Here is a 26839-nt window from a genome sequence, read left to right on the forward strand (position 1 = left end):
GAGGCCCCGCCGTCCTTCCCGGGGAGCGCGGGCGCTGGGGTCTCGCCCACCCGTGGGGCGACGCGGGACCTCGCTCCCTCTGCTGGGGGGGGGGGGGGGCGCGGCCGGGCCACCCCTGCCCGGCGCGGAGCAGCGCGGGGGCTGCGTGGGGGAGAGACCCCTCGGCCGGCGGCGCCCCACGGCCACGCGTGCCGGTGGCGTCCCGAGCCCCACAGCCGCGACCAGGGGCTGTCCCCCCCACTCCTCCCCGTAGGAATCCTCGCCCCCCTCCTCCCCCGTGTCCCGGACCCGCGCGTGTCCCCCCGCGGAGGGCGCTCCACCGCCGGGGCGCGGCCCCTTTAAGGTGCGGGGAGGGTCCGGGCGCCGAGTTCTCGCGGGACTTGGGGGCCGCGCTCTCGCGAGGCCGGGGCCATGCGCTGATTGGCTGCGGGGGGTTGAATGTAAGATGGCGCCCAGGGAGCTGTGAGGGGAAAAGACTCGGGGCCGAGGCGGCGGCGGCGCGAAGCGACGGCGGCAGCGGGGCCGGGGTGAGGCGGGGCCGGGCCACGCCGCGGCGCAGCGGGGCCGTCGGGCCGGGGGGGAGGCGTGCGCGGCGCGGCGCGGTGCGGTGCGCGGCGGCGGGGCCGGGCGGGGCCTCCCGTCGGGCGCGGGGGGGGGGGGGAGGTGGCGGCGGTTCCGGGGGCGGCGCGGGCCCGGCGGGGAGGGGGAGGGGAGGGGGCGGCGCGGGGCCGCGCACGGTTTGGCCGTGCCCGCGCGGGGCGCGCCCCCGGTTCTTCCCCCCCTCAGCCCCGGGCAGGGCGGCCCCTTCCCCGCGCGGGCACGGGCGGCGGCGGCGCGCACCGGAAGGCGCGGCCTCCGCTTCTGCGCGGCGCGGCCCTCGGCGGCCGCCGTCCGCGGCGGGGCCCCCAACATGGCCCCTGCGGCGGGGCGGGGGGGGGGGGGGGGGGGGCGGCGGTGGAGCGGTGCCTCCCGCGGGGCTGGGCCCCGCCGCCCCGCCGGGGGAACAAAGGCGACGGGGAGCGGCCCGGGCAGCTCCCCGGCCGTGCCGCAGGAGGAAGCCCCGCGGGCTGCGCGTCCCCCGCTCGGGCAGGGGAGAGGCCGAGCCGCGGGCGATGATCTCAGGGGCTAAATATGGAGCTTCGCCTCGGCTGGGCCGGGTGGCGGGGCCGTCCGTGTCGTTGCCGTCTGTCCCGGGCCTCCTCCGCTCGGCCGGGAGCACCTGCGGGGGGAGGAGGGGGGACCTCTGGATAGGGTTACTGCTGCTGCCTTGTTCTAAGTTCTGTCTTCCAGTAACTCCGGCGTCACCGCAGGGTGACCGATGTCCTCACACACTCGTTCCCAGTAACACTTACCAGGCCGAGGGATACAATGGTTAGGAATTGGGCATCTCGCAATTCTTCAGTAGGAGCTGCTAGCTGCCTGGATGATCACGTTTTTCTTTTCTGATTTTTTTTTTGTTTTTCTCTTTTAATGGAATACATATTAAAAATAAAACGGCTTTAATAAAGAAAGAGGAACTGGGGATGGAAAGGGCTTCTTTGTTCTGTCTTCTCCAGAACGTTACAAGTCTAAGAGCTCAGGACAAGAGCAGCAGAAATACATGCAACATGGTGACTGGTGAGTCCAGATTGTCCACATGCTGCAAGTTGTGTGTGTGTTTTCAGTAACCTCAGTCTAAGTTTTATGAACTAACCGTATGTGCTCATGATCTCCAAAGAGTTTCTTGAACTTGTTTCCTGGGAAAAACGCAGTTACGCTGAACAGGGAGGAATTACCTCCCTTTGTCGGAGAAAGCTTATTGCCTGGGTGCTCTTTTTTTTATTATTATTTTTTTTCATTTTATAATGCAGTATTAAAAACATGCTGCCAAGATCTGGTGAGGATGGGTGTTTGCTGTTTCTAATGCGTGTCTGCGGGATAAATGGAATGTGTAAATTAGTACGTTTTAATAACTAACGGTAAAAGCGGCAACTGCGGCAGCAAGCTGTGTGTGTTGCCCTACAAAAGCCTGTCGAATGCACACTTGAGCCTTAAAGAGGTTTTCTGTCCTGAATGCAGGTGGGTTTAGTTTTAATAAATTAAATTTCTGGGAGTAGAGCGCTACTTTCCCGAATCTCCATCTAGACCCGGTACCTCTGCTGCCGCACAGGGTTTTGTGAAGTGCAGTTTTGAGTGGTTCAGTGCTTTTAGTTAAATAACCCCAGCCAGCCTTCAAACTGACAGGAACGACTCTGGGAGGAACTTAGTTCAGCCCGCACTGTTACCTGCGGCATCTTTAGCTCCTTTCTGGTTGACAGAGTTGGGGAGCCGTAAGTAAACCAAAGGAAGATCCTGCCGCTGTTCCGGAGCGGGAGCGAATACCGCGTGGCGCAGTGGGGTTCTGATCCACACGTGGGACTTCAGGCGCTGCAGCGGCTCAGATGAGCGTTTCACTGCTTTAGGCATTAGTGGCTCTCAGTGTAGTAACTTTAAGCAAATATAAAGGAAGATTTTTTCCATGTTAGAAGAGAGATTCCTTCTGACAGCTTGTGGCAGAGGAAGATTTGCTAGTAGGGGAAGACTGGCCTAGTAGGCTCTTGATTTTGATGCTAAAATTAAGCATCTAAGAACTAATTAAGGTGCAGCAGCCAAGCAGTGTCGAGAATTTGTATCTTAAGAAATCAGTGCTGTGTTTGTTGCGCTTCCTGGTGGTTGGAAGAGGTAGGTGATGGTTTGGTGGTGGACCTCTTCTTGATCTTTGGGCCTGCTGCTTATGCATCTGGGTTTCTGGTGGCTTCTGGTTTCTCCTGCACAGGAGCACGATGTACATGGGAGCAGCTCTGGATAGAAGGGTTGGAGTTCCAAAAGTAAGAGTGAGGGCTAATGGATAGCTGCTGTTGAAAACAGTGGCCCTGCTGACCTCCCCACTCTCTCCCTTGGCAAGATTAACAGAAAGCGAGTAACTATTCCCTGAGCCGTTCCAACATAATAAGTACCAATGCAGGAGCAAGGAAGAAGGCAGGACGTTTGCTGAGAGGTGAGCCCATCCTATTCAGCAGCAGCTAACTGTCAAAGGGCACCTGTAGCGTTCGCGTCTGTGTTCCCAGTGTGGCGTCCTTGAGGCTTGTTCCTCAGAAGAGTCTTCCCTCTGAAAGCTGTGTCTGCTAGTGCACCTCAGAGTGGACATGCAAAATGATTCTGCTGTTTGAAAGCCTCACTGTAGTATTGAAGTCAAATATTTGCAAGTTCTAAGTAGAAAATCAGGACAAGTTAATCACGCAAAATCTGTTTTCCAGCTTCGGAGTGTGTAACAGAGCCTCTTACAATTAGATGCAAGATGCATTCGAGCGTGCCTGGTCTAGGTCCTGCCTGAGTCACTGAGGGTGCATGAACAAGGTTGTTCTCTACTGGTTTCACCCTGGACATACGGTCACCTGGGAAGGGGTTAATAACGTGTCCTGTAGAGGTGTAGAGTACTCTTGGGTGGCTCCTGGAGGAAACCTCAGTCAGCAACTAAGTGAATGGTCGCACTGGCTCTATCGCGAAGAGCTGGCTTGAAAATGTGTCAGATCAGAATCTCTGAAAGGCAGGAGAATTGTTTTTCTGTCCAGCTGTGCGCTCTACAGGAGCTTCTGTATGCTGATTTTTACAGAGTTGTTGGATTTACTAAGTTAACACTGTTAGCTGGTGCTTTTTATGATGCATGTTTTAAGAATATTTTCCGTAGTAATCTCATACAGCAACACATGTTGCTTAATAACTCCAGAAACTATAGATAGAGTGCAAGTTGCCTCATGTGTGTTCCCCTTACCTTTGATATTCATTCTTTCTCCTGTGAGCCTGGTCCAATGCACTAGCCATGAACCTCCTCCATGTAAACAAGAACTTCTGTGTGTTTAGACTGCTGTCACGTAACAGTAAAGAGTGGTTAGAATTTGCTCTAGCTCCCACTGATTTTGGTGGGAATTGGAGCTGGAGTTGTGGAGTACGCTTGGGTGCCACTGAGAGCCTAGAGCTAACTTCCATTTTCACACAGGCTGTGGCAGTCTTATGTTCAACCACCTATTTCTGTCTTGGTTCCACTTTGTTAAATCACGGTAAAATGATATAAAAGGTTCTGCTTTCGTACCTATTCTCTTTAGAACTACAGTCATAATGTACATATAGTGATGTTTGTCCCTTTTTCCTCCTTTCCGCAGCTTGATCTAGTAGTACTGAATCACCTCTTCTAGTCCCTAATCTTGTGCTGTTTCACATCTTTTCACAACCATCTCATATCTGGTAGTGTTATAGCTCAAATCTATTTATCCTTTATCGAGACTAATTAGTGCCTCAGAAACAACCAGTGTACTCACTGCAGAAACAATTTGTGGGTTTAAACAAGATAAGTCAATAAGAGAAGAATGCTGTCAGAGTATACCCTAGAGCTTTCTAATGTTCTCAGGTGGAGTCATCTTTTTTTGTTTGTTTTTTTTTTTTTTCCTTGCTCTCACTTCCTCCCCAATCATCTGATTTATTTTTCTGTCTCTCTTTTGTCTTCATACACGGCATGTTTCATGTTAACCTCTTCCTATATTAAAAGGACATCAGGAACTGATGCTGCTCTTGCCTTTGTGATTTCCAGAGCTCTGCCTCTCTGTGTGTGTAGTTCCCCGTTTGAGGAATCTCTTGATTCCAGCACTTTTCTTCTGCTTGCTCTGTTCGAATCGATAAGGCTGTCCTAGTCCTAATAGCAGTGGGCCGAATGCTGCATCTGATGCTCTTCCGTTGTGCTTCCCATAGCTGCCTAGAATAGAACTGCATGGCCTGACAGAACATACTGCTCGGTTCTCCCACCTCCGTGGCTGCGAAGCAGGGCCACACATATTGATTTCTAAGCTTCTCTCGCTAATACTGCATGCTGCAAACAAGTGAAATGTGTGACTTGATTTTTGTCTGTTATGGGACTCGCCTGGTCTGGGTGAAGTACAATGCTAGAAGATTTTACACGGCAGTGAGCCCTTTGAATAGTACCGCAGTTACACCTGGTTATCATTCAGACTTCCCTGAGCTGCTAAGGGTTAATCTGAGAAATGTGTAGTAGCACAAGATGCCTCGTAAAAGTAAAGCATCTGTCTCGGGCATCTGGCTGTGCATGGTTGCTAGTTTTCAGGCAGTACTCGGTATGAGATGTTAGTTACTGGAGCTGGGAAGATCCTTGCGTCAAAGGAGTGCTGTAGTTAAGACTTTAACTTTCTCTTTCCTTAAGGAACCCTAAGGACCTTGCAATATGAATAATTCTCTGGAGAACACCATTTCCTTTGAAGAATACATCCGTGTGAAGGCACGATCGATCCCCCAGCACAGGATGAAGGAGTTTCTGGACTCCCTTGCTTCCAAGGGGCCGGAAGCTCTGCAGGAGTTTCAGCAGACGGCCACCACCACAATGGTCTATCAGCAGGGTGGCAACTGCATTTACACGGACAGCACAGAGGTGGCTGGGTCTTTGCTTGAACTTGCTTGTCCCGTGACAACCAGTGTCCAGCAGCAAACTCAGCCAGAGCAGCAAATACAGGTTCAGCAACCCCAGCAAGTCCAGGTAAGCATCTTAAATATTCTCTAAACATATATATGGCTTGCTAACCCATGGAGTAGTGTTCAGAGCCAGCTACTATCTAACCTGAAACCACAGGCAAGCACTTAAGAAGCAAGGCCAATTAACTTTATATAGAACAGCACTATTTCCCTTTCATTTAAGGAATTTGGTAGTAAATTCCTCTCTTGATCGTGCCTCCATTGAGCCCCGCCGCAGGAGGAGTAGCATACATAGCAATGTAGTGGTGTAACCTATTGGAGAAATGGTTGACAGTTCTGGCATGTACACAGCTCCCTGAAGCCTCGCACTCTGCGTGAAGCTGCTATAAATACCACCCCCCTCCGCTGGTCTTGCTTTATCTGGTTGTTCCGGGTGGTCATGGGATCTTAACTCGTCTTCAGGGGTTTTTTTTGTTTGTTTTTTTTTTTTTTTTAATGAAATCAATAATCTTTAAATGATTTTGCTTGAACATTCTAAAAGTTGTAGTTCTTGAACTGACTTTTAAGTCGGGGGAAAATGCAGGTATGTCAACTTACGTTATGAATCAGGGAAGATACCTTTCAGGAAAGGAACTCTAAAGGTTGCAGATGTGTCAAGGTAGATTATTCCTTTGCACGGTGGAAGGAGCCTTCTCCAGTTTTTTTAATAGGTGTTACAGTAATTTGTATTAAATGAGCAATTCCAGTACTGGGGCGGGGGACACACACACACCAAACAAACATGTAACTTAGAATAACTGCGTTGGTCCTCAAACTTAAATTGAGGAGTTTATAGGTAGCAGGGCATTTACTAAGGTTCTCTTATGATATGTGCCCAAACAGCTGAGCTCTCTCTACAGCTGTAATTCTGAAACACTTCAGATTTGAATCTTTCTGCCTTCTGTGGCATGAATGTAAAGTTGTGAGCTTTCCTCTTTTGCAATAAATGAGGGTATGAAGACACAAATTACTGGCAGTGTGAACTTGCTGCAGTGCAGTAGACTTGTGCTAACAGCTCGCTTGCGTGCTTTTATCCTACAGCAAAGGCAAACTCACCTCTTTCACTGGGCAACTCATCTCCAATTACTCTTTATTGAGTAAACGAACGCTTAACTGGGACTTCTGTAACCTGTTGCCCTACAGTAACTTATGTCGCAAGGCTTTTGAAGAATAAAAGCCTCTAGTCTCACAGACGTGACTTGGATCTCTGCGTGAGTCTATTAAAACTGATCAAGGGTGCTTTCGGTTCTGCCAGCTAGCACGTTTTTTGGGAGAAGTTCAGTAGAAGAACTAGGAGGGTTGGCTTTTTTGGGTGCCTCAGCCTTGAAGGCAGGCAAGGCCCCCACACCAATTGTGGAAGTCGGAAGGAATCTCTTTTTCTGCCCCCTGCCCCGCGGCTGCCTCCTTTCAGAACTAGTCAAAGTTCAGGCTTGACCCTTGCAAGCCTTCTAGTAACAGAGATAGGGAGGGAGGTCATATATCATATGCTCCAGAGAAAAATGATCTCCTGACCTTCTTGAAAATAACCGTAGAGTTGCTGCCAGAGACCTGTTACTGTTTTTTAAACTGAATGGCCTGCACCCTGAGGAGTCTGAAAAATACCTGATGAAAGATTTCGACAGCTTTCCTGAAGAAAGTTGTCTACTCTCTCTCCCTTGTTTTTGTTGTGACTCTGCTTTAAAATATCTGCTTTCACATCTGTCAATACAGATGATAATGAGTGTTTATGTTGCTACCCTGCTGCTCACTTTAGGATGTTGCAAACCCCCAGAACGCTTAGGCCGCGCATCTGTGCTAGATATGGCTGCAGCTTTTGTGCATCAGCAGTGCGACTGGGTTCGTGTGTATTTGAGCAGCTAGCTCAGAATTATCTTGAAGTGAATGAATTAGCCTTACTTTTTTGCAAAGGTGGGGTGGAGAGGAATGTCTTTACCCCTTTGCAAGAGTGTTTTTCTGTCTTTCAAGATTTCTTACCGAGATGTGATTTGTATTAAACCCACGACTTAGTGTTCGCCTGTCTCCGGACTGTCACTGTGGCAGCAGTAGCAGAGGAGGTGTCCGAACAGAGCTGAATTTTGTTGTGACTCTGGGGTGACAGTGTTCCACTAGAGCAGCGCACCTGACCCAGCTGGCTCGCTTTGCTAAAATACTACTCGTGTTGTACGATGAGAAATTTTGGTCATCCGCTGAAGCCTCTTAGCTTTTGATCAAATTTATGTCATCCCAGTACTTGACTTGGTAATCTGTTTAGTTCTTGCTAATCCAGTTGCAAATCAGTGGAGGACCCTTTGAATGACTACGCTTATGTCTGGCAGCATGGCCGTGGAGCAGAAGGTGACTAATAATATGACCAGTCAGATGACCTCATGGTTGCAAGTGCTGATGACAACCTTACGATCATAAAGACAGACAGACGATGCTCAGGTTTCATCCTAGATGTTACTTGCTGTGAACAACCAAAGACAGTGTGTGACTGCTTGCTGCTTTTATTTATCCTGGCAAAATCAATTTCCTGTTTGAAGAAGTTGCCACCTTAGGGTTTTCTTGCCTAAAAGGTCCAACAAACTGTTGCCAAATGTTTTATTTTAAAGCCTGAGTGGATGCAGCTGTTGGGTTGTATACTAGTCAGTGCTCCAGTACAAGTGTCTTGGAGCTCCTTCAATGCCCAATATCACAGCGGTGCCATTAGCGATCTTAAGAAAGGGTTTAGTGTGTCAAGTTGTCCTACCCTGTGCTGCATCGGGGGTGGTTGCGAAGGGCTGTGTTTTGCTTCAGTCAAGTAAGAGTTTTATCAGCTTTGCCTTTGGTGGGATTGTTGCTGGCTGGTCTTGTGTATTGAGGCCATTGAATTGATGATGCCAGCGAGAAGAAGTGTTAGCCCTGGCTTGCTTACTGAATATGATATTTCTGCAGAGGTCAGTGAACCTGTTGCGGCTTTTCCTCTTCCACAAGAAGACTGAACTGAAAGAATATCAGAGGACAGAAAGTATCTTTGCTTAGGGTACATACAGCGCATGTGGGGAAGATCCTCAGTTTCAGCTTTTTGTTAGCACAGATGGCTAGGTGGCAAGAGCTTCTTGGACAGGGCTTGAGGGGAGGATGCTACAGGTGAGCAAGATCACAGAACTATATAGGCAGTGGTTAAATGCCCGCATAAAAAAGGTCTTTCAGTTAAGGCTTATGCCTTTCTAATTGCTCAGTTCCTTATGTGTTTGCTGTTCAGCTTTTACTTTTTCAATCTTTCCCCCAGTCTATTCTGTGACTTCGGACCATTATAGGAAGCTGGGCATTATCAATGACATAAGGCAGGGAAAGATGCCCTTAAGTAGCTCAGAAGAAAATCTTATCTCTGTCTCTGCATAAAATACACTGTTCCTTCACTTCTGCTGGATGCAGCTTCCCTGTGCCCTGGTCTTGGTTCTGAAGCTTAGCCTGGAGGTAGGGCTCCTATTCACTTACCTTTGAAAAGCATCCCAATAAGATACTAGCAGCTAGTATTGATTAGCATTTGCTAGGGCTGAGTGTGCCACTTCAAAGAAGTGTTGTAGTCAAGAGTGGTGTTTTCAAGGTATCACCTCCTCGTATATGGAAGGAGGTTCCTGTTTGAGAGGTAAGCTGTTTTGTTTTCCCTGGTTCACGTGTTTTAACTGTTTTAGGTCTAAATCCTGCCGCAGTGTACACCTTGACAACGTAATCTTGATATTGTAACTGTTTAAACATGTGCAAGGCCTAATTTGGCCTGTGGAATTCTCTCTCTGATGGTGATAAATGAGCAGAGGAAAAACCTGGAGTGAGAATCTGTCTAGCAGTTGTTCTGAAAAGCTGACTTGTGCACTCCCCATAGCCCTTGTTTACTTAGACAGATAGCAAAGGACTTCCTGTAAAGTAGTTGAATAACAAGTTCCAACGCTTCCTGCTACTTCGGTGATCTGTCTTTTCACCTACTCTTCACTTCAGATCTGTTTTGTACTTGTATGTGTGCTCTCTGGCGTAACATTAGAAGGAACTCTTTATTACAGTCTTGGTTTTTAGTGCTGGAGTCGCTTTAGCTTAGGACTGTTGTTGAGGGAAGTGTATTTTAAGCCTCCTTTCCTTAAATTGGGCTAAAAAATGAGATTGCTCTTCTCCTGCTCTCACTAACTTTTTGTCCAAATGTTTGACTTCTGTCGGCTTGCTCAGGTGTGGAAGTTTGAGGTGGACCTATGTTACTTTGGGGAGTGGGTTTGGAGCATACTTCCCACAGCGAGTTTGCTACCTGCCCCCACTTACGTCTCCTCAGTTTGGAGCCTGTCATTCGGGATTGCTGTCAGGTGAAACTAAGCCATAAGATGCAGTATTGTTGTGTCTAGGTGTGTGTCTAGCTCGGCTGGTGGGCAAGGCTAGACCTAAGTTTGAAATAGTCTTCTGGAATATATAGTGTGGGCACCTTAGTAGGTCTTCAGTCTTGCTCTGAAGGTCTGCTCTTGGTGTATCCTGCTACTTGCTAGTGTAAACGTAGCTTCAGAAACCAAGACGTGTTTGTGAAAAGAGGCATCTAAGAGCCTGTCAGGTGCTCTAGGGCAGGCTAGATATCAGAAAATCCATGCAGGCAAGAGGTGGTATGCATACCGATTTGGAGTTAGGTTTTAGGAAATATTAGGTGATCCAGTCTGTCCACAGATGAGATGTTTTTTGCTTGGGGATTCTTTCAACTTAATTGTTTCAGAACTGCAGTTCTGCAGTTTGATTCCTTGTTGGGCAGAGAGTCTGCACAGGGCAGACGTGTTATGAATCCTACTTGAAAGTTTGTCAGTTAGTCTATCAACCATGAGGAAAAAAAACTTTTGGAAACCAGGCTTCAGCCGTTCCCATGCTTGTGGAGTTACTTATTTTCTCTTTGCATGTGCTCAGTTCTAGACAGAATATGTTTCTGAGCCTAATGTGACAAAAGATTTCCTTTAAGGGAATCTTAAAAATTTAGTTCTGCCCTCCTGTTATGATGCAGGGCTGACTTCGAACACTTTTGATTCTCTGGTCAGCTGGTACTTGGTCCAACTTCTAGCTATTTTATGGTAAAAAGGCATTTCTCTGTGTGATGGTAGCCTGCTGGGAAGTGATTGTTTTCATGCTGTTAGATCCAAAATTCTGGCAATAAGCAGTTTTTCGGTACTGGTAACTTGGCACATTCCTCTCTTGCACCAGTATAACCCAGGAATTCCCAGCATAACATGTTCTCACTTTAATCTTCAGCATAAGGTGAAGATTTAAAGTCCTCCCTGTTGGTCTTGGCCTGTAAACTTAAAGCATTCCTCTTTGTACAGTCTTTTAAAAAGTCAACCGCTGATGATGTTTACTGTAATTCTTTTGTCCTTTTTTTCTCAGATAGAAGTTAGACAATGAGGTCAATGTAAGAAGCTCTGGTCTCAGACTGGGTTGAAATCCGTAAATCTGAAATGAATACTTGTAGCGCTCCTGGGTACAACCTACTTGAAAACAGGGAGGGATATACTGCAAAATACGGTTGTTAAAAATGGATGTGTAACTCACAAGGGGTGCGTAACGTGCGGTAGGTAGAGCTCCAATACCCTTTTAAATAGGCGCAGCCTCTAGTCAGAAGCATGATGTCTGCAGTTTGCAGCATGGAGAACTTCCAGCGATTCCGGAGTTCTGCCTTCTTCATCTTGTTTGGGTCTGGGCTCGTTCTTTGGGTGTTAACAATAACAGTGTGTGAACTCTAAAGCAGTAGCAAGACATCCTAGTTGTAGGGGTTAGGGTTTAGTCCTGGGGGAGTATCGTAGGGCCTCAGGTCATGATTGCTCATCTGCTGAAAGTGATGGAGGTTGCCCATGACTTTTAGAGACAGTAGGCTTAGGCTCTAACATGGTTAATGCTTCAGACCTGCGCCAGGGGAGGTTTAGACTGGACATTAGGAAGGATTTCTTTACAGAGAGGGCGGTCAAACACTGGAGCAGGCTTCCTAGAGAGGTGGTCGATGCCCCAAGCCTGTCAGTGTTTAAGAGGCATTTGGACAATGCCCTTAATAACATGCTTTAGCTTATGGTCAGCCCTGAAGTGGTCAGGCAGTTGGTGATTATTGTAGGTCCCTTCCAACTGAAATAGACTATTCTATAAAAGCAGAAGGAAGACAATGCTGTCTTGTTGAATCTGTTCTTAGACCATGCCTCTTTTGCTGACAATGCCTTTCTAACTGCTCTTATGTGATAAAATTGTTTCAGCGCAGGAGCGGACTTTCAATTCTTACTGCTAGCAAAAAAAAATAGTGTCTTTACTTTGTATATGTTACAGCAGTAGCAGGAACTGTAATGTAAAGTTTTGTATGGAAAGAAGGTGGGGGTACTTTTAAGGTGTTCTCAGTCAACCTGTGCAGATTCTGAAAACACACTGCAGAAGTACAGGAAAAATGACACATTTACCTCCTTCTGTGACATGATTTTGGATCCTAGCAGATAAAGCAAATGTTTCTTATGTGAAACTGAAAATATATCAGTGCAGTAATGCATTTTAGTTTGTCTAGTCTTGGGCCTTTGCCCTGCAGGTGATCTTTTGAACAAGGATTTCAATTCATAGAATCACAGAATCGTTAAGGTTGGAAAAGACCCTTAAGATCATCGAGTCCAACCGTTAACCTATCACTGCCAAGTCCACCAGTAAACCATGTCCCTAAGTGCCACATCTACCCATCTTTTTATATACCTCCAGGGATGGAGATTCAGCCACTGCCCTGGGCAGCCTGTGCCAGTGCCTGACTGCCCTTTCGGTTAAGAATTTTTTCCTAATATCCAACCTAAACCTGCCCTGGTGCAGCTTGAGGTCGTTTCCTCTTGTCCTATTGCTTGTTACTTGGGAGAAGAGACCGACCCCCACCTGGCTACAGCCTCCTTTCAAGCAGTTGTAGAGAGCGATAAGGTCTCCCCTCAGCCTTCTCTTCTCCAGGCTAAACAACCCCAGCTCCCTCAGCCGCTCCTCATAAGACTTGTGCTCCAGACCCCTCACCAGCTTCGTTGCTCTCCTCTGGACACGCTCCAGCACCTCAATGTCCTTCTTGTAGTGAGGGGCCCAACACTGAACACAGTACTCGAGGTGCAGCCTCACCAGTGCCGAGTACAGGGGCACGATCACCTCCCTGGTCCTGCTGGCCATGCTATTCCTGATACAAGCCAGGATGCCATTGGCCCCCTTGGTCACCTGGGCACACTGCTGGCTCATGTTCAGGCGGCTGTCAACCAACACCCCCAGGTCCTTTTCTGCCAGGCAGCTCTCCAGCAGTGGCCTGTAGCGTTGCATTGGGTTGTTGTGACCCAAGTGCAGGAGCCAGCACTGAGCCTTGTTGAATCTCACACAGTTGGCCCCGGCCCATCGGTCCAGCCTGTGCAGATCCCTCTGCAGGGCCTTCCTACTCTCCAGCAGATCGACACTTCCACCCAGCTTGGTGTCATCTGCAAACTTACTGAGGGTGCCCTCGATCCCCTCATCCAGATCATCAATGAAGGTATTGAACAGGGCCGGCCCCAACACTGAGCCCTGGGGAACCCCTCTCGTGACCGGCCGCCAACGGGATTTGACTCCGTTCACCACCACGCCCTGGGCTCGGCCGTCCAGCCAGGGACTAGGACTAGGGACTAATTAGTGATTGTTAAAGTCAGATATTTGGGAGAATACTTGTCTCAGAGGTGTAATTGAAACTGTTTTTTTTAAACTGAACTCTTAACTGGGATCTGTGCTTGGCCCTGTTTGCCCAAGGCGGTACTCATGCTGTAAGGCAGTATGATAAGAGTACCAAATAGAAATGAAGAAGCATCCCATAGGTGACTTCATCTTTCTCAATTAACTGCCTGATCAAATCACTCATTGATGCAGCTTTTTGAACTGTCATGCTGACACAAGGTCATATGATTCTTGTTACCTTACAGGAAATTATTATAGAAAGTGCATGTCATCTGCATTACAGTATACTGCATATAGCTCCCCACAGGAACCTGTAAAATTCCCTGTTCTTCCTGGAAATAGAATTAGTTCTTAACAGGAGGTGACTTAAAAAACTGGTCTGCAAGTGGTGCGTTTTGCTACCCCACTTTGTGCCTTAGCAAGTCTTAATTGGCTGCAAATGAATCCTTAATGTTTTTTTACGACTTCCTAGAGGTGATGTTGGGAAGCGAGGTTTCGTGTATCTGTGCAATGCAGACCTGCGTGGTAGTTCTTTTTGGTATTGTCCGGCTGGCTAGTGCGGTGTCTCTGTGTGAATGCTACGTTAGCTTGACTGGCTCTAGAAAGCGAGGTAGAAAAGGGTGAGAGAACATGAGTAGGAAGACATAGTTTTGCAACTAAATAAATCTGTGTTGGCTTCAAACTTCATATGCCCCTCATAGATGCCACTAATAAAGCTCTACATCTCTCTGTTGGATTTTGAAAGGAGGGGTTGAGTAATTAATTCCCTCCCTAAGATACAGCGTTAAGGTAGCCCGGAGAAGCAAATGATCATGGGAACCTGGGATATCACTTCTAGGATAAGGCAAATGCCACCAAGTGGTTGTGTAAATGTGGGGGGCAAAATGGTGAAGTGTCTGGATGAGGAGAGCAGAGCTCACCTCACTCGGTGCCCTGGGAGTGAAGACACCAGCTGCGTTGGGTTCGAGGCCTGGAATGTGAAGTTGTCGAGACCTGAGCTTTGTGTTGGAGGCTACCTCTGACTCCTGGCTGTAAGCCTGCTCCTGGACTGCTGCTAGATAGCCCGACAGACCTTAGACAAATGAGCATTGATGTGAGAGGGTGTGATTTATTTTTTTTTTTTATTCTTTTTCCCTAAAGTAAAAGGAAATGTGTTTGGATCCAAGTCTTAACATATTTTGTCCATGTTCTTCAGCATTGTGTAAGTGCATGACCTAGAAAATACAACTGAGTAATTTGGACAATAAATGGAATTAAACGGAATAAGTAAATAATGAAAAAAAGAATTGGTTTTAATTATCACTGCTAAAAAAATACTTCTGAAGTGTAAAAAACAAATGCTGCAGTGTTGCCCCTTAGCGCATGACAAAGATTCAGGTTGAACTTGCAGCTTTCTGTGTTGACACCCACTTGTGTAGCGTTACTCTTAGCGGTTGGTTTCAAAATAATATTTCTGTGCTTTATGCGGAAAGAGCCAAGTACTGGTTTCCACTTACCCATATTTCTTATTGCCTGTCCCTGGCAAGTGATCCTGCGGCCATTTGGGGGACTGGGGTTGAAACCAGTAAAACAGTCTTTAGAGCACAGTAAGAATGAGGCAAGCTCCTGCATTTTGTAGCAAGATAAATCAGAATTGTAATGTGCATGACCTTAAAGTCTTGCTATTGCAAGGCCTATGCAGAAATAACATTTTAGCAATGCAAATAGCTTTGAAGACTCTCTTGGCTTCCAAGGATGCAATCTGTTGGCTTGAGCCCACAGAGCTTTGAGGATGGAGATGCAGCTCACGCGCTGTTCTGAGAAGCGTGGTCATGTGCAGCGCTGAGCAACCACATCATCTACCGTACTGCTCTTATCAACCAGGCACTTCTAGAGTAACTCGGTTTCATTTTCCCGAGATCTTTACTAATGGATTAATATATGGAATCATAAAACTGAGCATAAAAGACCTGGAGCATAGACATCCCTCCAGTGACGGACAGTCTCTGTTGGTGGCCCCCCCCGTTGAATCACTGGCACTTGCCGATCTCTAACTGCTGAATTGGTGTCGTTGCAGGTTCAGGTCCAGGTCCAGCAGTCACCGCAGCAGGTCTCCGCCCAGCAGCTCTCTCCACAGCTCACTGTCCATCAGGCTTCGGAGCAACCGATACAGGTCCAAGTGCAGATCCAAGGCCAGGCGCAGCAGCAGGCATCCCAGACAATACAGAGTCAATCTCTTCAGAGCCCCAGCCCGTGTCAGCTGCAGGCGGCTCAAATCCAAGTGCAGCACGTGCAGACTGCCCAACAGATCCAGGCTGCGGAGATACAGGAGGAACACATACAACACCAGCAGATCCAGGCCCAGCTTGTGGCAGGACAGGCCATTACCGGCGGCCAGCAGATACAGATCCAGACAGTCGGGGCACTGTCGCCTCCGCCTTCTCAACAAGGCTCTCCACGAGAGGGAGAGCGGCGGATCAGCACTGCTAATGTCCTTCAGCCGGTGAAGAAACGTAAAGTGGATATGCCTATTACTGTATCGTATGCTATTTCAGGGCAGCCAGTTGCCACAGTGCTGGCCATTCCTCAGGGCCAGCAGCAAAGTTACGTCTCTTTAAGGCCAGACTTGTTAACAGTGGACAGTGCCCACCTGTACAGTGCCACTGGGACCATTACTAGCCCCACTGGAGAGACTTGGACCATCCCTGTTTACTCTGCTCAACCACGTGGTGACCTTCAGCAGCAAAACATAACCCACATCGCCATCCCTCAGGAGGCCTACAATGCCGTCCACGTCAGTGGCTCGCCAACGACACTGGCTACCGTGAAGCTGGAAGATGACAAGGATAAGATGGTGGGAAGTACTTCAGTAGTGAAGAATTCTCACGAGGAAGTGGTGCAGACTCTTGCTAATTCGCTCTTTCCAGCGCAGTTTATGAATGGCAACATCCACATTCCAGTGGCAGTGCAGGCTGTGGCAGGGACGTACCAGAATACAGCACAGACGGTGCACATATGGGACCCGCAGCAGCAACAGCAGCAGCCCACACCCCAAGAGCAGGGGCAGCAGCAGCAGCAGCTACAAGTCACTTGCTCAGTAAGTTAAAACTGCTTCTCGGTCTCAGTCCGTGATTAACAACTCACGAATGTTGTGGAGAGGGAGGATGCCAGCGGACAGCTGGTATCTGGGAAGCAGCCATGCGTCTGTCCCAGTAGCCTGGGTGTGACATAGGGCATTTGACTCCTGATAGGTGTAGGACTGTGATGCATTAATGTTGGTACATAATTATAGGATGCAAAGCTTGCCAAAAGAAACTCAGTCCTGATCCTCGTAGTGCAAATTAATAGATATGTGCTCATTGCTAGCCTCTTCATAGAGGTCTGCAGTCCTCTCCTGAGCTGTTCTAGGGGTTGCAGTGGAAAGGCAGGGATGATTGCAGCGAAGTAAGGTGCGCAAATATCCTAGTCACCTAGTTATCAGTTACTTCGTGTTATGCAGCACATAGAGTCCACAGCAGATCCAGTGCCCAGGTAAAGTGTCGAAATCTGACTAGTTGTGAGCAGACTTAATGGATGAGGTGTACCTATCTGTAGCACCATGTCCTGCTCCTGGTAAATGCCTGGTGTGCAAGAGCACAGTAATGAGCAGTGGCAAGTAAGCATCTCTTCGTAGTGCTTGGCAAACCTGGCAGCCAAATGTGTTGCTGTTTTTTTAAAGGCTTTGTTGCTAACTTTAAGCTATAGATTATTTTGAATTTGCTTTTAAAACTTGACTCATTAGGGCTATTAATGGCCTCTCTTACATGTGCATTGGATGTAATTTATCTTTTGTTACCAGAAAGTGAAAAGCAATTGATCTGTCAGAGCTTGTTTTTGCTGAATGGAATGAGGGCAAAAATATCCAAGTCTGCTAGCATAAATGTTGTTATAAATTCTTTCCAGTTTATAAATAACAGTGTTGGCTTTATAAAGGCATATATGCCCTCTACTTCATCAGTAAGCACTGAGACAAGGAGGATGACTTTCTGTAGTCATGGCTGACAGTTTCTGAGTTGATTGTGGGCTATAGCCCACCGAGGTCTTCACTGAAAAAGGCTCCCTATATCTCGAGATAACATTTGGATGCTGGATGACCTCTTTTTTAAAGCTGTACTTTAAGCTACAGCTTATGGGTCTTGTAATATGTGGGGTTTTGTTTGGCTGGCGTTTTTTTGTTTTGTCATGTTCAAAGAGCCTTCTGTAGCTCACCTTTTCCCTGTGTTAGTGCTTTAGAGATCACTTTCAGCTAGCTTTCAGCTACTTGAACAAACTAAGTTGACAGAACTTCTTGCCTTTCTCCTAAACAGGATTTTTGGACTTATTCTAGGGGCCTCTAAGAGCATGAGCCACATTCTTGGGATCCTTTAACTCCATAATTTCTTCAATGGTTACTTGTAAACCTTCTACTAATGCCACGTGTTCTTGTGCACAGTGGTCTGCAATTCTTGGGTATCAGTTTTCTGATCCTAATTTTCTGGAGTACTGGCTGTTGCCTAAGCCCCTAAACACAGAGGCAAGTCCAGCAGGGTACGTGTTCTTCCTCTAAGGGGGCAATAAAGCTACTATAGGTGAACATTGAACTTTTGGGGGTTGTACCTCTCACAGCTGTGAGACTGAGAAGGAATTTGCCTGCTTGCCCCACACTGTCCTCTGGCACTGTGCCGCTGTGGGATCTGGGCAAGTTGCGGCTCTTTTGCTCTATTTGTGAAAAATCTTAAGTCGCTTAAGAAGCATCTGCCAGTTCAGCCTGCGTGCCTGCCTTCACGCTGGACGAGGTGTCTGCGAGGCCAGGGCAGAAGGTTGCCGCTTAGGCTGGGCTGACGGAGGGGGCTGGCTCTGAAAAGCTTTCCGCTCTCTGGAGCGTAATGGGGCAGCACGCTGGAGGAGAGGGGAGGCTCCTGCAAAGACAAGGTGTTGGTTCACCCTGGGACTCCTGGCCTCTTTTAAGACAGAGGCTTGTTTGACAACTTAAACTTTGTCACCGTCTGCCTTGATAAAAGCTAGACCTTTTCAGTCACAGTCTCCCTCTGTAGCCGTGGTAGACGCTGCTGGTGATGCAGGCGCTGATAAGCAAAGAGCTATTGAGAGCTGATGCAAAAAAAGGAAAACCAGCCAGAGGCAGTCAGAAAGCTCCAGTCTCAGGCTCTTGCAGGCTTTGCCTCTTCAGCAGGTTTTTTTGTTGTACTAAGTAAGGTGCAGGTATTACTAAAGTCTCTATGCCATTTTCATTATGGTCTCTGCTACTGTCAGAGCAACTTTCACTGATGATTGACACTTGGCAGTATCAAAGGAAAAGTTACTTCATTATAACAAAGCCTTGCTTTTTGGGGTGGCTCTTAAGAAGGAGAAAGCAAAACTGTTCTGATGTAAGAATTGCTCTCCCTAACATTCAGGGTGCCAATGAGAATTTGATTAAGGGCTGTAAAGCTTCAAGTTAATCTGCTTAATTGAGATAGCCGTGAGACTTTCCGTGGCATGGGACTGAGAAGCTGTAGTGAAGAATGCAGAGTGAGTGCAGCTGGAGGGCTCACTGCTCTTTCTGGATAGGTGCCATCAATTGCCTGTAAAATAAGTTTCAGTGTGAGGTCATAATTCTTGGTGACTTAAGGTCCTGCTGCAAAGTAAACTTCCAAAGGGTCTGGAGACCTTTTAGGTCTATAGTAGCTCTTCACAGAACAGTAGCTAGTCCGCTCTAGCAGTATTTGGTAGTTTGAGAGCGTTTCATTGCAACTGAATTAACATTGTGATGCTGGTGTTCTAGTCTGGTATTACTTTAAAACTCTTACAGATGAATTAATATTGTCAGCTGTTGTATAAGAACAGGGCATATCTGTTCTGTCTGCCTGTTACGTACTGAATAACGAAGAGCGCCTGCCCTCGATGGGCAAGGGAAGGATGCTAGCAGCGTACAACACACAATCGTACCCAGCACCTTGCCGAGGGCAGTCTGGGTTTGGAGCAGCAATGGTCAGCAAAGCTGATGGCACCTTGCTGTTCTTCGCTGCCGGGGGCTGGCGGTCTCTCTAGCTGCTGTGTCTCAAGGCTGTGTTTGCGAGGGGCCTTGGGCCACTCTTGTTGTAGTGAGATGATGGACTTCAGAGTGACAAGTTAGCCGAAGCCAAGAAAAATGCATCGGAGCAAACGGGGCTTCAGAATCCATAGTAATCTGTTTCGGTGTTTGAGGGGAGACCAGAAGCCTGCTGTTGAGAGGACTTTAGCCCTGTGAAGACCCTTGCCTTTGAATGTGCTGGCTGGCTTCTTAATGCTATTGCAGCAAGAACAGCTCGTGGCTGTTAGGTCTCCTGTGATGTTCTGCAGGACTTCTAAATGCATCAAATTGCAAGTTGTGTGGATTTGTAAAGGGGTTATAGATATGTCCATTCAAACTAAGCGTTCTTGGAGAGATGAATGCTCTTTTGCGAGCAGCGATTCAGGTTAGACAGCAAAAGTTGCATTCCTTGGCTTAATTTCTTGTTAGAGAGGAGTGTTGTAAAGGGCTGATACCCTGGGGCTAGAGGTAGTGCAGCATTGCTTGTTTTTTGTTGAACTGTTGCATATCGAAGTGTTTATATAAACCGAAATGTTTTCTTTCATAGGCTCAAACTGTTCAGGTTGCTGAAGTTGAACCACAGCCGCAGCCACAGACTTCACCTGAACTTCTACTTCCAAATTCTCTGAAGCCAGAAGAAGGGCTTGAAGTGTGGAAAAGCTGGGCACAGACCAAGAACGCAGAGCTGGAAAAAGAAGCCCAAAATAGGCTAGCACCTATTGGAAGTATGTGTGATGACAACATGGCCTGTCTTTCCTTTCAAGCAGGATTAGGAGTGACTAAAACGTTAGCTGTTTCCCGCTCTGGAAAACACATTTGTTTAATCACTGATTGTTTTCACATTTAAATTTTGATTTACCCTGCAGGACTAAGTATTGCATGCTCCCACTGCCGTAGGACATGTTCCAAGGGAGATGTTAGCTCTGTGCCAAGCCAACTTGAGCACCTAGGCTGGTAGCAGTAGAGACGGGCACTGTGTGACTGTGGTGCACGGACGAACAAAATGGCTGTGAGTGCCAGGCAAGCTGGTAGAGCAGTCGCGGAGCTGCTGTTTTCCTGTTGCTGCAGGGCAGCCTTTCATCGTGGACATAGTAAAAGAAGACAATAGACAGGCAGTTGGCAGGGCAGAGAGTCTTCCTGTCGGATTCTTGCCCGTTTATCTTTTAGTAGATCTGACAGCCTAAGATCTTGATTTATTTCAGCTTGCTTTATTATACTGGGAGAATGAGGTAGTACTGGGCCTGTCAGATAGAATGGCAAAGCTGGAGATGTGGGAAATCATTCCTGAAAGACTGGGAAACAATATGGCTTTATGGCTTCAATAATATGGCTTTGTTTTGTTTTTCCAGGGCGTCAGCTGCTGAGGTTCCAGGAAGATCTCATCTCTTCAGCCGTGGCTGAGCTGAATTATGGTCTATGCTTAATGACACGAGAAGCTCGAAATGGTGATGGTGAACCCTACGATCCAGATGTGCTCTACTACATCTTCCTGTGTATTCAGAAGGTAGGGAGAGGACAGCTGTATCTGCAGCAAAGCCGTGCGTGTTGCCTGCATGCATAGGGAGGATTCTCTGTTATAGAAACAGAGCCTGTGACTTCTATTAAGCTTCTCAACAATTTCATAAGAAAAAAAGTCTCTTTGCTTTAAAAAGAAAAACAAACAAACAAACACCAACAAAAAACCGATGCAGTATAATTAGTGCACAGCAATGCTTTCCTCTACTGAGTTAAGTTTGTGAAGAATTGTTAATAACCGAGTTCAGTATCATGGTGAGAATAATAAATCCTTTGTTTTTTTGGCGGCGGGAGGAGGGTTGGATGATGTTTGAGGAAGTTGTCAACGTCAAAACTTGATCTAGTTGAAGCTTTACCAGGCGAGAGCTTAGCTTTGCGTGGTGTGGGAGGTCTGAGCTGGTAATGTTAGCGGGCTTTCTGGAAGAGCTGCAGGAACAGAGCCAAACTCTGATAGGAAAATTGAGTATCTCTCTCCTCAACCTGAAAAGGTGGTGTCCAGAGGACAGTCATGTGAAATAACTTGCAGTGAACGCACCTGAAGTAAAAGGTGAAATCCAACCAGCTTTCTTTTCTACGATGGTTTTGCCTTTCTGTCTTGGCGTTCCCGTCACAGTAACTGAGGTTACCTACCCTGCCTTGGTGCAAGGGTCCTCACCCTTCTAAGTAGAATGCATTAGTCTTCAGTGCTGTGCTCGAAAATGCTTGACTAACTGGGTATGTGGGCTCTTAGGATAAGGTCTGGTCTGAGGAATGTACTTGCTACCACTGTGCTGGACCGTGTTGTGAATCTCTTGCAGTATCTCTTTGAAAATGGCCGAGTAGATGACATCTTCTCAGATCTCTACTATATTCGGTTCACTGAATGGCTGCATGAAGTTCTCAAGGACGTACAGCCCCGCGTTTCCCCTCTTGGTAAGAACTTTTGTTTAAGAACTTTAAAACTTCCCGGAGGTTGGAATGTTTGAACCGAATTACAGCATGAGTGTAGTCTGAACAGAAACCCTTTCGAGGTACTTTACGTCCCTAGGGCAGCTCATACTGGTCAGGGAGAAAAATGTCGCGTCTGCAGTGAACGCTGGGGTTGTTGCGCATGTCAGGCTCTAGCCCTGATTGTTGCTGAGGATTATTCATCTGTCACTTGTCACCCATCGGAAGGCAGATTGTTGGGACTTTGTAGTGTTGTGAGATTGGCTTGCTTGGAAGCCAGCTGATCCTTGATCTGAATCAAGCTTCCTCATCTGAAGTACTAAAACATTTTGCCTCTAATACGTATTGTTACTTTGGGAGATAATACAATGCTGTCACGTTGCCCTGTAGCCAGATGGATACGGTCTGCAGGACCAACGAAGTGTCAAAGAAAAAAACAATGCGCGATTAGAGCCTCGAACGCTGCAATCAAATGCAGCTCATCTCAACCCTGCGTTTAGAAGATGATGGCAACAGGGGCGGGGGGAGCAGTTCCAGAAGAGATGGATTTTTAACAGAGCTGCGTATGAGAACTAGATTAAGAAATGCATTTTCAGAGCACAGAAACCTGGTTTCTCATTACTTCACTCCCTGATTAGATGTCAGGGAAGAAGCTATTGCTTGTGTTCAGAAAAGTAGCTGACGTTACAGGCTAGATGGCGAAGCAGCACCGTGAGTTTTGGAGTCCTTTTGTTTTCACTTTGGCTGTTTGATCTGTGCTTTGTCATTCCACAAGCCCCGGAGTTCATACTGCTGTCTGTTTTTCTGTTTATCTCTGTATTTGGAGTATAGTATTTCTCTTCTACACAAAGGGAAAAAAAATAATCTGAGAATCAAAGGATTACTCATGTGTCCAAATACATCACTTGGCACTGTGTGCTGACTAAAGCTGCGCACAGGGCCAAGAGCTGATTTGTTACGCTGGCCTGCCTGCTCTCACATATTATTGGATTAGGAGCATCTGCATTGGAGTCGAGCCATTAATTAAAAGCTGTTTAAGTGCATATTTATTTCTCTCTGGGCTGGGATGTATAGGCGTGTTGCGGAAGCGTACTCTCCGCAACTAGAGCTTGACGTACGTGTACAAGTGTCTCCTAATTGTACCTGCTATTTAGCAAGTTCTCTGTACAGCAGTGAATCTTGACATCAGCAAGGATCTCCTCCTCCTCCTTCCTTTAAGATTTATATGTTCTGCAATACTTACAGACTATAGGATGCTGCCTGTGTTCCCGCTGTGACGCTGACTTCTGATTATTGCAGGTTATGTCCTCTCCAGTCATGTAACAGAAGAGATGCTGTGGGAGTGTAAGCAGCTAGGAGCTCACTCCCCTTCCACCTTGCTCACTACACTGATGTTTTTTAATACAAAGTAAGTACTTAGGTCTTTGGGAATCTCGGGGAATAAAAGAACTTCAAACTCCTTGACAGGGTTGGTAGGAAACTGCTGCGCTGTATTAGGGCGAAATCAGGAATTTTGAATGGTTGCACGCAGAGCCCCCTTGCAGCCCCATCAGGCGAAGACGATGCAGTACAACAAGGAAATGAGCCAGCAGAGGGGAAACTGAAGTTGTGGCTGTTGCATGCTTTGCTGCTGGAACAGTCTTAAATTTGGCGTTGGTTTGAGCTTCAGCTGGCTCACGATGAGCAAAGATAACTGCCTCGCTGTTGTGACTGTATCCTTTTCTTGCCTCTGAATGTTCTGTGTCCTCTTCTTGCTGCTCAGATACTTCCTGTTGAAAACAGTAGACCAGCACATGAAGCTGGCCTTCTCCAAAGTGTTGAGGCAGACCAAGAAGAACCCTTCTAATCCGAAGGATAAAAGCACGAGTATCCGCTATCTGAAGGCTCATGGCATACACCAGACAGGACAGAAAGGTAGTGTCTGGAAGTTTTCTTGGGGAATATTTACTTACTGGGCTTGAAGGAAGTGGATGAACCTGGAGATGCCTGCAGGTAGGGCCGCGAGGACCCAAGGCTCTGCCAGTTACCTTCAGCCTAGCAGCATGAGTTTTCTGCGCGTGCTGTCTGAGAGAGCGTAGTACCGCCTAATAACAAGCCTGGGGACGTGCCTTACCTGAGGCATACGGGACTCACCAAGAGCTAAGGATAACTTCTTTTTGTTACTTCTGTTTTTTATGGGCAAAGGGGCAGTTGGGGGTAAGTGCTTACGAACAGAGGGAGAAACTTCTTTGGGAGGGCTTCTCTTATCTTGACTCATGTGAACCCATATAGAATCCATATGTAAGTGCAGTCTGTCCTCTTAAAAGCACAGACTCGGGATTCAGCTGAGGCATTGCAGTCTCGGTAGTGAGATTTCTCTCATTTTGGGGCACAGGTAGAGGAGAAATGGAAAGAAGGACATGGATGGGTCGTGATCTTCGGTAGCCTTGGGATAAAGCAAGCTCTCTGTATAATGCCTTGAGCGTTTATAACCAGGTGCCTCTGCCCTGGGACAGCCGTATGTCCCTTGCCAGCTCTTGCACGGCGACAAGGCGCTTCAGAGCGCTGAGGCTGTGTGGCAGCGCTCAGTTTGCCGTACTTATGCAGAGTGTCTGACAGACTTGTGGGGGGCTGGTTTGTAGTTACAGATGACATGTATGCAGAGCAGACTGAGAATCCAGAGAACCCCCTGAGGTGTCCGATAAAGCTGTATGACTTCTACCTCTTCAAATGGTGAGAGCTCTTGTTCGCGTGTATGGTTGCTCGTCTTCTGTGACTGTTAAGCCGCATCTTGTGGCTGGCCTAGTTTTCGGGGCTGTGTTTTATTGCTGGCACAGTTTCTACGTTTGCATAAATTTACTTAAATGGGGAAGGGCGTTGATGTGAGAGGGTGGGATTTACTCTGATGGCACATAAGTTGAACTTCTGTGGTATTTAAAAGAGACAAATCCTGATTTGTGAACTGGCTGGTCTTAATCTCCTACTCACCCCGGAGGTTTGCTGTGCTAGCATGAGCTCGCTGTTCTGTCTGTGACTCGCGAGCAAGTCATCCAGAGGCATCCACTACTTGAGATGAGATGAGGGTCCTATTCAGATCAGCTTCTGAACAAAAATGAGGACTTGCTTTGGAGATTGGAGGGAGCCTCAAAGGACTCACCTCTAAATTATGATGATTCTGATAATTAATGTAAATGTTCCCCTGCACAGATGAGTCTGCAGCTAGCCTGGATGTGAAAATACCCCATCCTTGCTTCACTCTGAAAGACTCCTAAAGCCATGTGTGTGTTATACTTGCCAGCAGGAAATAAAAATTACTTTCTTGTAGCTGTCACCATGGCTTTTTAACCTTGGCACGGCCTAAAAACTTTGGGAGCACTCTTGGCCCTAGATGTAACCCCATACCTTCGTGTCTCATCAGCCAGATGTTCACTGCCAGGGTTTGTGAAGCCTGGGGCGAGGACAGTGGCGGTCTCTCCCTCCCAGGACATGCCGTTAGTCTGGTTATTTCTGATCTTCCTCACGCAGCCCCCAGAGTGTGAAAGGCCGGAATGACACGTTTTACTTGACACCGGAGCCAGTGGTGGCCCCCAACAGCCCGATCTGGTATTCCATCCAGCCGATCAGCAGAGAGCAGATGGAGCAGATGCTCACCCGGATCCTGGTGATACGAGAGATTCAGGAAGCTATTGCCGTGGCTAATGCCAGCACCATGCACTAAGGCATCCTTCTTGGCTCAGAAGGGGTGGGGCGGGGTGACGGGGGAGGGACAAGCAAAGATAAATTGTACAGACTTTTACACTAAAGGAGATGCCTAAGTTTTTGGTTTTTTATTGGTGTAGTTATGAAGCCCTTTTAGGCTTCTTCTCTTTAAAAGAATCTAAAGGAAAACCTACCCATTGTGTATCCTACCCAACACACCAAACTGTTGGAACCATTGGAGGCTGCATATCCCCTGCGAGCTGGGAGCTGTGGAAAGCTGCTGGTTGACTCTGGTTTTTTTTATGATGTAGAAAACATGAACTACAGGATTGGCCTGGATGGCTGGGGCCTCTGTCTCCGCGGAGCACGTGCAGCCTAGAGGGCACAGAATGATGGATGGACCTGCTCAGCCAGTGGAGGAGAGGCAGGCATCTTCTTTTCTTGTGCTTGGACGTTAATTTGCTGTTATCTTGGAAGGAAGAGGAGAGAGTGAACTGCAATTGTGATTTATACAAAAAAAAAAAAACCAACCCACAAACCAACGATTTCTATTCAGACCTTTAAGTGACATTTTTAGATGTTAAAAGTACAAACTTTACCACACTCTTCTTTTTTGGCCTAACATTGAGGCCTTAAACCTTGAGGCTCCTGTGCCTGATGGAATTCTTGTAACATACACTTGTGTATCATATAAAGATACCACCCTGTTTCTCTTATGTATTCTTACTCTAGTTGTTTATTAAGAATGACGAGCACGTCTTTTCAACATGCCATTGAACAATGTGTCTTTATTTGGGGAAGAGTGAGCTGTGAGGGTGGGGGGGGTCATTATACAAAGATCAGTTTGCAAACTGGTTGTTTTCATCCCTGTTTGTGCTTTCCAGCTCGACTCCGCTGGACTTCTTTCACCCCTACAAATTAGGAAGGTAGAAGGGGATTAACTTCTGTTTGAAGGACCTGAATGTCTGCTTGCTGATGGAAGCTCAGTGTCAGGCTAGGAACATGGGATCTGTGAGACCAGACCAGACTGTCAGTCTGTCCTAATGTTCTGCGGCCAGCCTGCGAGGCTTCACCCCTAGGCAAATCCCCCTTTCCCCACCTTTACAAACGCATCACACCAACGGCGTGACGGAGGGGTGTTGGAGGGAGAAAAGGCCTTCCAGGAGCAGCACGTGGCTTACTCCTGCCATTTAACAGCCTTTTCACAGTTTTTTAACGCAGCTGTGTAGCTTCTGGCATCGTTCATGATCATAAACCCCAGCCCTGTAGCCTTGCCTTGCTGCATCTTAAACGGTTGCTGTATTTTATATCATTATCAAGTAGTCCGCTCTTCTGAAGCCAGCGGGTAGCCAGCCCTGCTTTGAAATGGGAGATCACTCTAGCCAGGCTTGTTATTTGTGCCACCAGCTTCTTGGATGCGGAGAGATGACTCTGCTTCTCAAACTTGTCTTCCCT

General features: G+C 47.4%; 1 protein-coding gene across 4 annotated transcripts; it reads left to right on the forward strand.

Annotated features, from left to right (window-relative positions):
* Positions 1-389: 389 nt before the first annotated feature.
* QRICH1 (glutamine rich 1) lies at positions 390-26155 on the forward strand. Of its 4 annotated transcripts, XM_087745295.1 has the most exons (12): positions 390-527; positions 1557-1617; positions 2795-3016; positions 5228-5557; positions 15254-16273; positions 19812-19989; positions 20614-20768; positions 21577-21691; positions 23006-23114; positions 23469-23620; positions 24328-24418; positions 25211-26155. In XM_087745295.1, exons 4-12 carry the CDS (start codon positions 5249-5251, stop codon positions 25401-25403), a joined length of 2322 nt encoding a protein of 773 aa, XP_087601421.1. In that variant the 5' UTR covers positions 390-527; positions 1557-1617; positions 2795-3016; positions 5228-5248; the 3' UTR covers positions 25404-26155. The 4 variants fall into 4 exon arrangements, with proteins under 4 accessions (XP_087601421.1, XP_087601418.1, XP_087601420.1 ...); XM_087745292.1 differs by lacking the exon at positions 2795-3016; XM_087745291.1 differs by lacking the exon at positions 2795-3016 and having other exon boundaries at positions 429-527; positions 1509-1617.
* Positions 26156-26839: the final 684 nt, after the last annotated feature.

The sequence above is a fragment of the Nipponia nippon genome, unplaced genomic scaffold (assembly GCF_047370975.1).
Source record: "Nipponia nippon isolate SJK-2023a ecotype South Korea unplaced genomic scaffold, ASM4737097v1 scaffold_9, whole genome shotgun sequence".
Classification (NCBI taxonomy): domain Eukaryota; kingdom Metazoa; phylum Chordata; class Aves; order Pelecaniformes; family Threskiornithidae; genus Nipponia; species Nipponia nippon.